The 17,052-nt window shown below is 39.0% G+C and overlaps 1 protein-coding gene across 2 annotated transcripts in view; it reads right to left on the reverse strand.

Annotated features, from left to right (window-relative positions):
* Window positions 1-333: 333 nt before the first annotated feature.
* Window positions 334-17,052, reverse strand: part of CREB3L1 (cAMP responsive element binding protein 3 like 1) — a 109,000-nt gene continuing 92,281 nt past the window's right edge. For both annotated transcript variants that reach the window (XM_088145716.1, XM_088145717.1), the window contains 4 exons: window positions 13,432-13,531; window positions 10,412-10,532; window positions 2,975-3,239; window positions 334-2,049 (listed from right to left, as the gene is read on the reverse strand). In XM_088145716.1, coding sequence (XP_088001842.1) covers window positions 2,013-2,049; window positions 2,975-3,239; window positions 10,412-10,532; window positions 13,432-13,531 — 523 coding nt within the window. In that variant the 3' untranslated portion in view covers window positions 334-2,012. The remainder of the gene's footprint in view (window positions 2,050-2,974; window positions 3,240-10,411; window positions 10,533-13,431; window positions 13,532-17,052) is intronic.

Here is a 17,052-nt window from a genome sequence, read left to right on the forward strand (position 1 = left end):
AAAAAGCAAATATGCTTTCTCCCAGGAGCAAGACTAACTCCCCTGCAATGTGATTTCTTCCATCCATTATATATAATATTATAGTTTATTATTACCAGGCTGTGGCTGCAGGATTGGAAAGATAGATTGAAGAGGGGAGCTGATATCATAATTTCTCAGTAATGTGAGTTCTGCACAAGCCCTTAGTGAAGTGCTTTTAGCTCTGGTAGAAGACCTCTGCTTAGGATGGGAGGGCATAGCTGTTACCATTCAGAGATGGACAGCGGGGCTACACAAACGTTCACTAAACTAATAACCTCTCAATTAAATAATGAACAATCTGAACAACAGAGCTGATGCTGCATCTTTTTTTAATTTTGCTGCTTGAAAGCAATTGCAGAGCCAAGAGATGAAGAAAAGAGTGATATATTAGGAACAAACAGGGCAAACATCAGCTGCTAGACCGAGTGGAAACAGTACATTGCAAAGAGAGGAAATTCACAGAAGCAAAGCCCGCAATAACTCTTAATAAAATACAATACAGAAAATAGGATTTGAAGATCTCCAAAATACATTATCTTAAGGGTTGGCAATAATACAAAATAAGATTCATTATGTACAAACAATTTCTGCTTTTGGTCTCTGTACAACAATATGAATTTGAGGCACACGTGGACAATTCTCAGAAGTTATGACTAATGGCATGGATGACAAGGATATGCACTTGTGGAGAAGGGATTCTTTATGCTGGTTTTGAATTTTTGAAGGGGTGGATGGGTAGAAAGCTGTAGTGTTGGTCCTAGTGGACTTTAATGAAGAATTGCTGGGAAGAACTTCTGCATGTTGACTATTGAAATGGAAACTATTGCTGAAATGTGCTGATCTATCTGTCCCAAATGCAACCAGAAAACACTAAAATAGTTATATGTAAGTGTGCATATATGTGTATGTGGGGGTGGGGGCATAGAGATCACCACTATCTTTGACCCTCTGCATGTTGAGGAGGAACATCTGTAGACATGGCCAAACAGAATTTCTTAGTCAATATGAAGACCTGTCCAGTTTGTAGTCTCATGTTTTAAAGGGAACAGCATAAGGTAAAGAAGGACCTCATTAAAATGGGCTGGAGTAAACTGTTGGACAATCTGAAAAGAAAGCCAAAGTTTAAAAAACACCTAACAAATACCAAAGATTGCAGTGAATTTTTGAAAAACTTCTTATTCAGAAGTAAACCTTCAGACTGCAGCTCCAATCTTCAGAGAAAAGGACTGATTTTACTGATTACAATTTGTGTTGATGAGAAACACTTTTTAGAAGACTTTTTTTTTTCTTATTTGAACATAAATGTGATATGTAATCTCATTCATTTTGTAATGTCATATTTGATAAGCAAAAATGATCTTTTGAAGACTTTTCCTCTTATCTGGATATTTAATTGTACAGTGTACAACTATGTAAAAAAAAAAACCCTAATGTAAAAATCTGAACAAATCAGTAGCTGAACAGGAATGAAGTTTTTCCTGACATAGAAACAGAAATGGTCTGGTAATGATACAGTTATGTGGTAGACTTCAATCAAGGGAAAAGCATAACCAGTGGCTATGGTGATCACAAGTGAGGATAAATTAGAGGGTTGAGGCTTTTATGTTGCCAGGTCCTATCCCTGATATGGAAAATACTGTGAAACCTGACAGAAAGATCTGTATTGATACCAGGGCCTAAGTCTGAGTGAATAAGAGCTAAACTCAAGGCCAGCTTGGAGATGTCTAGGTAGGGCATCTCCTTCCACAGTGCAAGCCTGTTCATGTTACTCAGAAATAATTCCCACCAGGTTGTATTTATGAGTCTGTGAGTTTAGACCTGCAATCCAACCCGTCCCCCTTGCAATCCTAATCATGCTTACTCAGAACTAAGTCCTTCTGAGAATAATAAGACTTACTTCTAGGTAAGCGTGCAAAGGATTGCAACCCCAGTCACATCACTAGGAAAGGATCCTGCATCCAGACGGAAGAGGCCTGGAGAGCTTGCAGCTGCTACAAATATTCAGCTGTGTCACTGGAAGTTCCATCTCTGCAGAAAAAAAATAAAACCCAAACATTAGTCATCTATTTTGTCACTTCTTATTCTCTCTTCATATTAGGCAAAGACCTTTGGGTGGATCCTCCACCAGTACTTGGATTCTTTGGAAGACTCTTCCAGTTCCTCAGAGTACCTTGATCTACTCCCTTATTTCCCATTGTCCTCGTCTCATATTTAGTGTCATATATAATACCTGCCATAATCTGTCACAAATTGGATAGCACAGGGCTCTGTCTCAGTGCTAGAGCTGAATATGTTTGTATGCAAAGAGCCCCTAGTTCAATTCCTGGCAATGGTTAAAAAAAGAAATAATTAGCAGATGACAGGAAGGATAGAGCCTAGAGTTGGCTAGTAATTCCTAAGATTCTTTGAAGAAGGCTGTTCTAATCAATCTGAAATACATTTAAATCATAATATGTGTGTCTACTCTGATTTTAACATATTTTTGATAGATACTGAAAAATTGCTCTCGGTTAATTGAGGTTTCCATGGTCCATAGAACTCCCTTCCCTGTGATTCTGGGATGAACCTGATAATTTACAGTTGGAGAAAAAGAACCAAGAATAATTTATTCCAGTGTGAGTTTTTGTGGTGCAGAGCTTGCCATAATGCACTTGTTAGTCATCAAGGTACCACACAATTCCTTAGTTGTTTCTGCTGCAGCAGATCAATAGAGCTACCCTGCTGGAAATTGGGAAGGAGAAAGTCCAGCCTGCTCTTTGCCTTTAATAGTAGACTGACTGGCAGAAATCAGCAATGAAGGTTTTGATGGCATAGAAACAAGCATGATTAGCTGCTGAGGTCTGCAGATCCACTGAATGCATAGGCATAGAAATTGGTTAAAAAAGGAGACAAACCTATTTAGGGCCTAGATGGGAATGATAGTCTTGATACAAGCAATCTCAACTCTGCTTACCTCTCGTGGAATCCTTCCTTGGGATGAGTAAGAGTTGAGCTGGTCTGATTCTGATTTGGGCCTGTAAGATGGGTTTTGTTCAGATACTTGACTGTTTCATGAGCCACAGCCAGGGTACTGTGCACGTCTTCTTGTGGCTGCTCCTCTTCTTCCCCATTTTTTTCAGCCTCCCATTCTTCAGGATGCTCCACAGAAATGAAGGAGCTGTAGGTCTCCTCTAAGGAGCCCCTGTGCTCATCATAGAACAGCAGGCTCCGTGATTGGACTGCAAAAAGAAGAGCCTCATTAAGCAGCAAAAACATGTTGTCCATTCATTTGTTGTATCTTTATACCAGTAAATGTCATACTTGTAATTTTTGCCGGTCATGAAACTATATGACAATCAAGTTGTCAAATAATTGCCTAAAACCCAACACAATTTGGCTCATTTCTACTTTCTACTACATTAATATAAGGCTATTCTATGAGGTCCCGTTATTTGGCTTCAAGAAACATCTCTTCCCCAAATCCCTTGTTTGGGCCCAAAGTTAAATTCTGGCCATTAGGCCATTAACTGATGGCACAATTTTTAATAAAATGCTTTATAATTGTTTTAAAACAATACACATGCTTTAATACAGTTTTCAGATAACTGATAGAACTCAGTGTCAGTAGAATTGGTGCCAGTCTAAAGTGTGTGTGTGTGTGTTAACTGCAGGTTTTGCAGATACAGTACTTCTGTAAACAACATCCTTATGGTCACTTCTTCAGATTGTAGTCATAATTTGCAGTGCTATATATGTAAGGGTCCTTATCTGTACTGTATGGAGAATATCTATAGTAACATCAGAGGCTTCTAGCATCTGCTAAAAGTTATACTTACATTATGGAAAAGCTATTTAGCTCAGCTCTCTATAGCTCTTTTAGAAAATCAGCTTTAATAAGACATTTAACTGTGCATAAGACAGACGGGGCTAGCCTGCTGTTTTCATTTCTGAGTTTGATATGTAAGGTTAGAATGAAGAGTTCGACTTACCTTTACGTGGACATGAGTTTTTACAGGGATCTTAGTATATATGAAATGGTCATGTCCATTTTTAGTTCCTTTTGATTAGTCATTAGTATTATGGTGAACCAGGTTCTTGGGAGAAAGTTAAGTTGAAGATACTGTATTTTGTTAAATTATACCGCCTAAATATGGAATTTGTCCATCTATGAAGAGCTCTGGACACAGCATGTCTCAACTGTGGCAGGCAGGAAGAGGGAAGAGAAAGAGAGGGGAGCAAGCATCTATATTAGAGAGTAGTAATATAGGAAGATGCTGGAGGGGATGACCACTTTCATGACAATGGCAAAGGCATCATTTCACACTGGGCAGGAGAAGGCAATGGTAAATTACTCCTGTATTTTACAAAGAAAACAACATGGATAGACAATATAAAGTGAGTGATAACATAGTGCTGGATGACTGGCTCCTCAGTTTGGATGGCACTCAACATGCTATTGAGGAAGAGTTAAGGGTTTTACAGAGCACTAATGATATTTATGACATAGCTTAATTAAAGCTTTGAGGTCATCTAGTTGCTGATGCTGTCATATAGGAAAAGAAAATCCAAAGCTGCAAGACAGAATTACAGAGGGAACATAGAATGTAAGAAGTGTGAACATGGGAAAACTCAACACCATGAAAGATGAAATGAGTCAACTACACACTGTCATCTTAAGCATCAGCAAATTGAGATGGACTGGAATCGGACACTTTCAGTCGGAAGATCATACTGTTTACTGCTCAGGACATGAAAAACCAAAAAGGAACAGTGTTGCTTTCATAGTCAGGAAGTATATACCAAAGACAGTACTTGGGTACAATGCAATCAATAACCAAATAATATCAATTAGACTTCGTGAACAATCATTTAACACAATTATCCAAGTTTATGCTCCAATGACTAATGCAGAAGATGAGATTGATGAGTTTTATGATAAAGTTCAATCTGAACTTGATAGAACATGCAGGCAAAATGTGCTGTTTGTGGTTAGAAATTGGAATGCCAAAATTGGAAATATTAAGGAGGAAAGTTTAATTGTACCGTATGGTCTAGGAAACTGAAATGAAGCAAGATTTTTCAATTTTTGTCAATCCAATAATTTCTTCATTGCTAACATAGTCTTCCAGCAAACAAAATGACACATATATACATGGACATCGCCAGATGAGATACGCAGAAATCAGTGTACAAGGAGGTAGGAGAGCTCAGTTGTAACAGCAAATACATGGCCAGGACTGACTGTAGAAGAGATCATGAACTGCTCATGTGCGAGTTCCAAGTCAAGCTAAAGTGGAAGAAGCAAGCCAACCAGTGTCCATGATACGATCTTTCAAAGAAAATGTCAGGAATTGCTTTGAAATCCTGAAACTCATTGATAGGGAACCAGAGGAACTCTAGAATGAAATCAATGAAGTTGTTATGGGTGTAAAAAGAGACTGCTGAAGACCAAAAAATGTAAGAAAGCAAATTGATTGTTGGAACAGTAGAAATTGCCAAGAAAAGAAGCCAAAGCCAAGAAAGACAAAAATCTCAGGAAGGTACTTAGTTCTAACCAAACTGTGCCAGTAAATCTGGAGAATAATACAGTGGCTAGCAGACTGGAAGAGGTCAGTCTACATACCAATACCAAAGAAAGGAGGCTTAACAGAGTGCGAAAACAATAATAAATACCCCTATTTTCACATGCTAGCAAAATAATGCCTAGGATCATTCAGTGCAGATAAGAATTGTACATGGAAATGGAATTGCCAGAGATTCAAACTGGCTTTAGAAGAGGCCAGGAAACAAAAGGCATTATTGCTGATGCAGGCTGAATAACTGAGAACACCAAAAAATACTAAGAAGTCAATACATGCTTCATTGTTTATAGAAAGGCCTTCAGTTGTGTCAGCTGTGTTAAGATGTGGATTGTGCTTTGGAAAATGTAAATCCCAGAACATTTCATAATCTTATGCAAAACCTCTACACAGGTCAGATTATGGCAAAACAGACTGGCTCTGGGTTGGCAAAGGAGTAAGACTAGGCTGTGTACTCTTCCTTTATTTATTCAGACTATATGCCGAATATACTGTATATGGAGGGAAGCTGGATTGGGAGACAATTAGAATGGTTTTAAAACTGGAGGAAGAAACATCAATAACCTGTGTGATGCTGATGAAGCTACTCTGATAGCTGAAAATGCAAATGATCTGGAAATTCTAGTAATGAAAGTCAAGGAGCACAGTGAAGAAGTGGGACTAAGATTAAATATAAAGAAGATCAAATTAATAGCAACAGATACAGCCTTAGAATCGATAATTAAAATATTGAAGAAATGGATAGTTCCTGCCTCTTGCAATCAACTATTAACAGTAAAGAAACTAGCAGTCGCAAAACATGTCATAGACTAGCACCTGGTAGGGTAGTGATGAAGGCTTTGGAAAAGATATTCAGATGCCATTATATGTCTATACCTACAATATAAAGAACAGGAAAACTGTAGACAATGGTTTCCCTATGACATTCTATGGAAGTTGAAAACCGAACTTTGAAGAAGCAGGATAGAAAGAGTATTGAGAATTTTGAACTTTTGGTGTTGCAGAAGACTCCTGAGAATATCATGGATGGCCAAGAAAACAAACAGATTTGATTTGTTCTCATTTGAGGCAAAATTACTGGGCTCAAATTATCATATTTTGTAATATTGTGTCATATTTGGACACATTATGCAAAGACCTAGCTCTCTTGAATAATCCATAATACTGTGAAAGGTGGAAAGAAAAAGAAGAGGATGACCAACAGCTAGGTAGATGGACTTAAGTACAATGATGATGGGTACACTGTTGGAAGGCCTAAAGGGCCAGGTTGGTGACAGATCATCCTGGAGGAAATCTATCTGTGTGGTTGCTACTGTTGACACCAACTTGATGGCACTTCACCATCAATATATGTGTATACACACACACACTGATTGATGATGATGATATATGTATATATACATATACTGCATATATACACACACACACACACACACACACACACACATATACATACATACATATACATATACTGCATCTATATATATGTATATATACATATACTATATATATATATATATATATATATATATATATATATGCAGTATATGTATATATACTATATATATATATAGATGCAGTATATATATATAAAATTTTTGTACTTACATTATTTACTTTTTAATTAATGTATTATTTTATTTTCTCTATCTTTTTTGACTGATAATTACTTGGGTTTCTAAATTAGTAGCTATTCTATATTATTTAGGTTTTTTTCTTAATACATCATTAGGGTTGAACTGTTTGAATTCTATTTACAAGTTCTAGTTTTCTGTTTTTGTCTTACTTTATCTATTCTTTTTAAAAGATACAATTATATATTTTGTTTTTTAAAAATGATACAATTCAAACTCTCTATTTGATCAGGGGTCTTGCCTAAAGAGAACTGATGTGGTTGGTGGCATGTATAAATTGGCCCTTTATTTGAGACAAGACTGAATAAAATAAATAAAAAATAGCACCTTTGATAAAGAGATCTGTGTGCTTAAGGAACAAGTGAATTTCTTCCTCTGCCTGGGAAATCTATACCAGCTTTTCCTGTCATCCTTTAGATGTATTGGAACTGCAGTGGCTTGCCAAAGTGGTATTGTTTGGAAATTATTTTGGAATTCCAATCCCAACACTTGTGGAGGAACACTGAGTTCCCCTTCTCCCCCAGCTGTTATTAAAATATTAGAATATCCCCAGAAAATAATATATGGCTTTAAAAAATATACCATATTGCAACTGCTCAAGCACTTTAAAGCATGTCACATATTCTGTAAGAGTGAGCAACTGTATGTCTGAATGAATTAATGCTGCTATATCAGCTTGGCTCTGAAAGAGAGCAATGCCAAAGTCCATCTGCATGTTGTAAGAATCTCATTTGAGATTCTTTAGCATCCAAGACTGTGTGGTTGCAATGTCTATGCTACAAAGCTTTAAAGCAAAACATAGGCCTGTGGTTCAGTGTGTTGCCATAAAGGGTGCAAGCTGCTAAGAAGATTATTGAACTTCCCATTCCAAAATCTTAGTGCAAATGGAAAAGGGGAGATTTTAAGCATAGCTCTCCCAAACCATGTCTAGGCTGGGTAATCTGTATATGAATTAAACAATTTGAGACTATTGGCAAGAATTTTCATGTGATCAGATGTTATACATTTATTACATAGCTACCCATTCTTATTCTAAGAAGCTAAGGGCAACATACATAATTTGTTCTACCATATTGTCCTTGCAAGGAAGCTATGAGATAGGTCTCATGAGAGACTGACTGCCTTAAGAACACAGAGTTCACGGAGAAGTGTAGATTTCAACCAAGTTCTCCCCAGTTGAAAGTAGGCACACATATTAACAAAAACTAGCTTTCTCCTTCATAGAGATTTCATCTACCAAGAATGTGGATGTCAGCAAGAACTGAGCACAATTTAAATACAGTGTAGGAGGCTGGAGATTCAGTCTCCAGTTAAAGCTTTAGTAGCAGCTCAGGGGAAAAGTCATGAACTGGAAATAAGTTTATTTGAAATTTGCTTTTGAGTTTTATCTGATGAAATCAGGCAGACTGCTTGTTGATTGGCTTGTTTCTTTCCACGATGGAAGGAATAGGTGAGGGAGCATCCGACTCCAAGAAAGACTATTACTTTACTCCTACATGACTACTACTTAACTACTGCAATATGCTCAATGTGTGGCTACCCTTGAATAGTGCCTGGAAAGTGCAACTGATGCAAAATGTGGCAGCCAGGCTGCTAACTGGTGCAAGTTATAGATGCCTGTACTGGAAAATCTGTACTGGCTGCCAGTTGCCCGTCAGACATAATTTGAGACACTGGTGTTGATCTTAAGGGTTTTAGAGCTTAAGACATGATTATTTGTGCATCTCAACTCCAGCTACAAACCTACTATGTTATTTACATCAGCAGGAGAGGCCCTTCTGAAGATACCATAGCTGCCAGAATTTGGTTCTCTGTTATGTGGGAGGGAGCCTTCTTTTCTGTGACTTCCAGGCCACAGACAGTTCTCCCAGGGGAGTGGCTGCTTTCATAATCCCATTATTTAGAAAAATGGTAAGAATACATCATTTAACTATTTGCTTTTAGTTGTTAATTGATTTTAATGATACCGATTTTAATTGCACTGATTTTAACATTCTGTATTTTGTTCTATTGGTGGAAGCCACCTTGAGTGCTTATTTAAGTAGAAAGGTAAGGTATAAATTTAATAATAAATAAAAACAGGGTAAGTTAATGTTTGGAAAAAAAAAAAACGAGAACTTTATTACACACCCTGGACATAGACTGATGACTATGAAAAAAAATAAACTAGAGCCAAAACTTCTAAAGGATAAGTTAGCCAAAAATTTAATTATTCCAGGAGTGGGCAACCTACAGCCCATTGGCCAGGATTCCATTTATATCCTTCCCCTGCTCCCTAAAATCACACTGCTGAAATTTGGCAGCAAAATGGCCCAATTTTAGGGCTGCAATTTTGGTGTGTGTATGTTAATTAAGGTTGGGAATAGGAATGGGAAGGCTCTAGGAGGCTTCCACATCTAATTTCTACCAATAATCACCTCAAACCACCCAAAATATTGAACTTGGCGGAAATTTTCTACATTTTGGAGGAGGTTAAAGGATGGGAATGAGAGAAGGAAGCCTGGGGTGGGGGCAAACTGCTCTTATTCTCACTGTTATGACCCTCCAACACTAGCTCTAAATTGCCCTCCCCAATCATTTCAGGGCGATTATTCAAGGTATGGATTTTTTTAGGGCTGAAATGGGAGTGCTTTGCCTCACAAAGGCTTCCCCTCCCATTTCTATCCTAAACCAAATGAACAGGAAGCAAAAAAAAAAAAAGGCCGTACCAGTCCTAATAATATTGTTGGGCTGCCAAATGGCCTTAGAAGATTGAGGAGCAGAGGACTACAGCTCAGCCTTCTGAACTTTGCCTGTCCCTGAAATATCATGGTCTTTGGGAACTGGAGACATTCTTAGATGGTTCTATTATGACTGATATTCTGCTCTCTCCATGGGGTTTGTATATTTAAAAATTTTTAATTTAAATTTTTTTTGATGATGTTTTATTTTAATAATCACTTTTTTTATCTTTTATAATGATTGCTTTTATTTATTGTTATTTTATTTAATTGTTGTATGCCACCCAGTCACTCTGTGTAAGATGGGCAGCTATATAAATGTGACAAATAAATAAATAAAAAAATAAATAAATAAATAAATAAATAAATAAATATCTCTGTGGATAAAATAAACCATGATGGGGTTATCCCTGGAAAAGAAGGATAATTTGCACTATTTGCTTTATAGTAACAAAGAAACAATTCACATTTGACTCACTTTTACTTGTTGTGTAAATGTCTGGCGTTGGAGCTGCTTTTACTGTTTGTGATGTTGTTGAGAATTCTGGGAGACATGGCATCATGGAGCCCAAAACCAGAACAAAGCACAGCACTAGGACCTATGGGGAAAACACACAGTAGAAATATTCAATGCACTGACTGAATAGGAAGGACATTTGAAGAGATGAAAAGTAAGAAAGAGAAGTGCTGGAAATCATCAAAACAATTGTGTAATGGAGAAGTGACTAGAACAATGATGGCGAACCTAGGACACGTGTGTCTAAGGTGACACACCATGACATTTTGGATGATACACCAGTGTTCATTAACACCAAACAACTATTCTCCCTGTTTGACTTACCAAAGAAACTGAGTTTGTTTTACTCATATTTCATTTTTGTAATTATTTCACATTTCTTTATATAATAAAGAGGCAGGGGAATCCACCAGGCAGGGGCCACCACACATGATTGGATTGTATTTTTTTAAATAAATGAATATGTAGAGAGTTGTTTCTCTTTTGTTCGGAGGGGTGTGTGACACGCCAGCAGAGTCAAGTTAGGTATTTTCTGAATTTTTGACACGCTAAGCCCAAAAAGTTCACCATCACTGGACTAGAACAAGGAAAACCCAGTCTCATTTCCCTATTGAGCCATGAAGCTTACTGGGCGATTTCCTGTGAGAAAGATGGGCTATAGATGTAATAAATAAAACAAATGATATTTAGGAAAGTCAACAGATTTCAATTTATGGATACATTTTTAAAATTTAGATAGGTGTATTTACTCTACAAGAATTCTAAGAGCAGATTTAAATTTGTAGTCAATCCAGTCTATTTAACACTGGGAAGTTAGTGGCAAATACATTCAACAGGCTTTTTAAAATCGCATCATGCTTCCAAGCCACATTATAGCATATTAGGTAGATTAGGCTAGAGTTCAGGAATGGTCCAAATTGAGCCTGCCATTGAGTGGCAACTGAATCATTTGGTCCAAGTCAGAAACACATCTTTAGATGAATAGGAGGAATAATATTAAAGACCTACGGAAACAAGATTCTTTTTCTGCTCTTCTAGAGTTGATATTCTCTCCCCCAGCAAGTGATGTAAGGATGAAGAAAGTTTCACCTGCTGAATTTCTGCCTATCATGAAGATGTTATTCACAGGCCAATTACCAGAAAAAGAGAAAACTTTAAAGTTGTAATGAAAGAAAAAAAAGGGGGCGGGTTTCTGGCTTAATTCTTCAAATAATAATCTTTTATTTGCTCATGCTTGAATCTGCAGCACAGAGAATGTAAATCTGAAGCTGCCTTTATTTTCTCCCAAAATGGAACAAAAGTAAGTTACATTTTAAACGAATTCAACATTCATTAAAATCTAACCTTACCATTATGTCATTTTTACCAATGAATTTTCCTGTGACAGCTATAAACTCAGCGACAGTTTTTGCTATTTTTATACCAGAGGTAAGGTCCCATTAGCATTCATTAGAAATAATTCCTTGGTTTAGGGCAGGGAAGGGGGAGGATGAACTATGCATTCAGCTGATGGTTACAGGAAGGAACAGTATTCATTCTATGAAGTCTGCAATCTAATTCTTATGTTCTGGATTCAATGTATGCCCTTGAATGGTATGCAGAAATAATCCAAGCTATATTTGGGGATTAGAAAGTAAAATGTATAAATCTTCCTGACACAATGGCTATCAAAATTTTATTCAGAGTGGGAATAGAGGAAGGGGAAGCAGGTTGATCAGGGCACTACCATCTAAGCAAGCAAGCTCAAAGCATTCATTCCTACTGTTCTTACACTGCAATATAAATGTGATGTATAAATAAATAAAATAAATAAATAAATAGTGACTTTACAATATTAAGGGCAATTTTGCACTGCAGCCTATGCTGCTTGTCTCATGTAATGCCCCCAACTGTTTCTTAACCCAAAATATTCCAGTGGATTGCAGTGAATTGGCAGTGTGGCTGAGCTGGTGCTCAGTCCAAATTATAGCCATGTGTTAGCCCTTCCAGGTAGTCCAGACAAGAAGCACAGTCATGAGTACTAACTCTATCTTTATTTTAAGGTTACATTGACAGAATCCTGCAAGTCTGAAAGTACCCCACCCGTCCCTTACTTTTACTCTCCTGAAAACTACGGAGGGTCCCTTCTGAGGTGCTTTCTTCACCCCTCCTCCTTCGGGCTCAAATTTTGTTTATCAGACCATTGTCCAGGTTGAGGCTCTTCCTCCTGTCTTCCAAGGACATACCATTACACCATGCAAGACCTGACTGGCTATTCCCCTGCTTTTTGCTCTTTCCCTCCATACAAGAAAGGGACACCCGGTCGGCTGGGTGGCTCCTATGTGGAACGGTCTACCAATGCCTGCCTTTCCCTTTCTGGAAGTGTTCCTTCCCCAGGAGTTCCTGGGTCTTTCCTTTGCTTTCCCAGATGTCTGCACACACAGATGCCTTCAACGCCATCGCTTTCCCATATTATGTCCTTGGACACTAAACCAAACTCTTTCTATTCTTTTCTCCCTTAAATTTATAACCTCAAGATAATAAAAAATCAGCCATTGCCAACCAGCAGAGATCAGAGCCTGGAAGCCTAGGATGAAATGGCCACCCAGGGCAGCAACCAGCCATAGGGGGAGAGGGGGCACATCAGGCATTGCAGCCAATCAGAACTGAGGCTGTTACTAGAACGGAACAAACCTCCTGAGGCCATCTGCTCTGAAGGGCTTAGGCTCAAGTCAGAAAACAGCCGTTTTGAGTCAAAGCTGGAAATGTGGGTGTGGGGTGCATTTGCAATGGGCCAGGAATGGGAGGACGTCATCCATTTCTGCACTCAGGAAGTGGTGAGTCCCTTACCGCAGTGGGCCAAACAGCAAATGTGGATCTGCTCTAAACTTTGCAATATTTCATGTCAAGATCACTATGAATGGAACAAGATATGTGCACAAAGAGAATCTACTTGGATTTATGAGTAAGAAAGTTTTAAAAAGATAATATGTAGACCTTACCATCAGGCATGTTCCTGTCTGTGTAGAGGCCATTTTGTATGGCCTGGAAACCTTTCCTGCTACCAGAGACTGTAGCTTTTGTAATTGCTGCAAAAGAGTCCTAGGAAATTAATTAAAAAATAACTTTTTCATCATCAGAAGAAAACAAAATCAAAAGCATTAAGAAATTTTAAAAACAGTATGCTTATGTCCTATATGAGAATATATTAATTATTATTTATTTCTATAATAGATTTACATGGTTGTCCGTCTCACAAATGTGACTCTGGGCAGCTAACATGCTAAAACAAATAAAAACTACTTACTGTAGTTAAAACAGTCCAAATCCCAAGAATGAGCAATCAGTGCAATACCTATATACCTTTGCTGAAAACCATATATTGTCTATTTATTACTGAGTACAGGAGGTCCTTGGGTTGCAAAGTTGCAGCCATTGCAGTGACCCTGCAGTCCCGGCTTGCAATCATGACAGTAAAAGCATCCTGTGGTCACGTGATTGCCATTTGTGACCTTCCCTGTCATTTTCCCACAAGCAAAGTCAATGGGGAAGCCAGCAGGAGGTTACAAGTTGCTCTAACAAGTCGCTCCCACTTCTGCCGCTTTTTCTCCCAAGGAGTCCCCGGGCAGCATGGTGATGTCCTACACCATAGCGCCCCCCCTGCCTGCACTCCCTAGTGCCTGTCTTCAGTGCCTGTTCCCTTGTTGCAGTCACATGAGGTCCTTGCTCAATGATCTGCATGGTTTTCGCTTAACAACGGCAACTGGGGCTGCTGGGATTGCCATCACTAAGTGTCATTGTGCTTTATGGCCACATTGCTCAGTGACAGAAATACGGGTCCCAATTGCCATTGTAACCTGAGGACTACCTGTACTGTGCTTCGGTTGTAAAGGAATCCTCCTAATAATTCACAAAGAAAGGAAAAGTGGATAGGGTCTCTCTCTCTATTTTTTTTGGTTCCTTCAAGTCAATGTTAGCACCTGGCAACTGCCTGGATAAGTCCCTGCAGGTTTTTGGCAAGAATTTCAGAAGTGATTTGCCTTTACCTTCTTCCTTGGGCTGAGAGTGACTGGCCCAAGGTCACCTAGCTGTTTTTTGTACCTAAGGCGGGATTAGAACTCACGGTCTCCTAGTCTTTAGCCTGGTGCCTTAACCACTACACCAAACTGGCTCAACTGGACAGGGACTCTGCATTCCCACAGTGGGGACTTCTGGCCCAGGTAGTTGACTTTGTCTGCCACAGCCACCAATAAGAAGATTGGACTTGATGAAGGTTCAGGTGCTCTTGGAACAGGGACATCTCCTTTGAGGCTTAATGATTTAATATTTTTTTAAATGGTTTGACTGTTTGGCTGTAATTCCTCCATCTGATAATAAATCATGGAATTAGAACTGCATTAGCATGTGGAAAAGCTGGATACAGTTTCAGAAGAACTACACTGGCCCTGCAAACAGTATTGTCAGTGGGAGAAAGAGTATAAGAGACAAGAATTTGGTGTTTTGAATGCAGAGAATGTACAGAATCAGAGAAGGCAAAAGCTCATTAATTGTCCAGTAGATGGCAGTCATCAGCTATCAACAAAGCTACCAAGCTACGGAAAAGCACAGAGCCATTGAAAAACAGAGTATGCTTCAAGCTTCCAGAGTCCTAAGAAGCTGCATCTAACTATAAAGTAGGACCAGAACCTGCTGTTGAGCAACAAAAAAAGGGAGAAAAGGGCATGTGACAGAGCCCCTGAATGAGGGCAGAAAGGACAAACAGACTGGAAAAGCTCAAGCACAAATCAAGATTAAGTGAGGAGCAGATTCCGGACAACAAAGTCAAGGTACACATAAAGTTGTGTCCATACCACATTAAGCAAACATACATACCTGTACTATCCATGCATTTATTTATTGATAGCATTTATTTGGCCACTGAATTCAAAAAACAAATTGAAACAAACTCTGGGCAGTGTAAAAACTGATGAGCAAAAATACCAAAACCAAAATCAACAACGCTAGCTAAAAGCAAATGTAACAATTCATCAGTTATCAAAGACTTAAATTTATTGCACTCTTTCAGACAGGAACTCTCATCATCCTGACTCAAATACCTGAAGAAGCCAAGATTTCACTGCCTTTCTAAAGGCCTGCAGGGTTGGGGCCAACTGTATGTGTGTGTGTGTGTGTGTTGTGGGGGGCGGAATTGTTGTTATGTAGGACACTGTGATTATGCAAGCAGAGACCCAATTCTAGGGAAGATGAAGTACATAGATTTCTTCTTTCCAGTCACTGTGATCTGTAAGATGGATCAGAGGGGTAAAAACAATACAATTTAACCAGTGAGAGACCTCCCTTGGATTAGGAAAGACGATAAATTTATAAGAAGTCTCCCTTGAATCAAACTGAGCTCCTGGTGACTAGATGGCCACATCAATGTTGTTTTTGTAACAACACAAGTTGTTTGCCATTACCTTCTTCTGGAATGGTTTTCAACTTCCAATCTAGTCTACAGTCCTGAGACTTTGTGATCTTTCATCTAAGTACTAATCAGGTTGGAACCCCCTTAGCTCTTTCAAAATTTCCAAGCTTGACTAGATGCTGTCACCTGCAGTGGCTTATCTTCTTACCTCCCTGCAATTGATCCCTAAATGGGACTGTACCCTCTTCTAGGCTGTCTGTGCTTCTATATATCATTAAGGTACTATTTAGTATAACCAGATAACAAGTTCTCAACCACACAGCCAGCACACAGGGTCTAGGAAGGAACAGCACTTCCACACAGACTCCTAAACCTACAGGGATCTCTCTGGCTCCAATGGACTCAGGGTTCAGCTAGTTGCAGGCTCTCTCTATTCGCAACCTTTCCAAATTACCATTAAAGCAGAGGTTCAGGCCCTAATCAGTAAAATGAATAGTGAGGGAGGAGCCAGATGCAACAGGGCTGCCTTACCATATTTTAAGCCAAAGAAAGAAACACTTCCCTCTAAGTAAACCTCCGCCCACTCCTAATATGACAGTTATGTCTGGAAACTAAAACCACCTAATAGCAGTGCTGGACTCTTCCAAGAAATGAGCTTTAGCAAGGAAATCAGGGCACACTGCCTTCCTGACATTCTTTCCTGTGTCCTTTGAATCTTGTTTTCCTTTATTGGTTTTGTGTCCTTGGCTATAAATGGCTTTTCATAACTCCGGCTTATACCTATCTGACACTGGCAAGCGTCTCCAGCAAAACTAATCCTTGATACGTTTCAAATCAACTAACGGCCAGCTGAGTTGACCCTCCCAAGCAGCAGCATAAGGGGGCTGTATAAGGTTGCAGGGGCTGTGTGGGTGCAGGTGCACGAGTACATGTGCATACGCAGTTTCTGGCCACTGAACCGTATTTCAGTACTATTGGCAGATTAGCATCTTCCATATACCCAATGCAGCTGGGCAGCTTATGGAGAGCAGAACAGTTTACCTAAGGGACCGCCTCTTCCCCATGACGTCAACCCATCCTACCCGATCACATAGAGAGGGCATGCTTCGGACCCCCTCAGTAAAAGAACTCCAATCAGCAGGTTCCAGAAGGCGGGCCTTCTCTGCTGTAGCCCCCACTCTTTGGAATATTCTGTCCCCAGAGGTGAAATGGGCCCCCT

The sequence above is a fragment of the Python bivittatus genome, unplaced genomic scaffold (genome assembly GCF_059951505.1).
Source record: "Python bivittatus isolate LINGU-HERP-01145 unplaced genomic scaffold, Pbiv_v1 ctg000480_np1212, whole genome shotgun sequence".
Taxonomy (NCBI): domain Eukaryota; kingdom Metazoa; phylum Chordata; class Lepidosauria; order Squamata; family Pythonidae; genus Python; species Python bivittatus.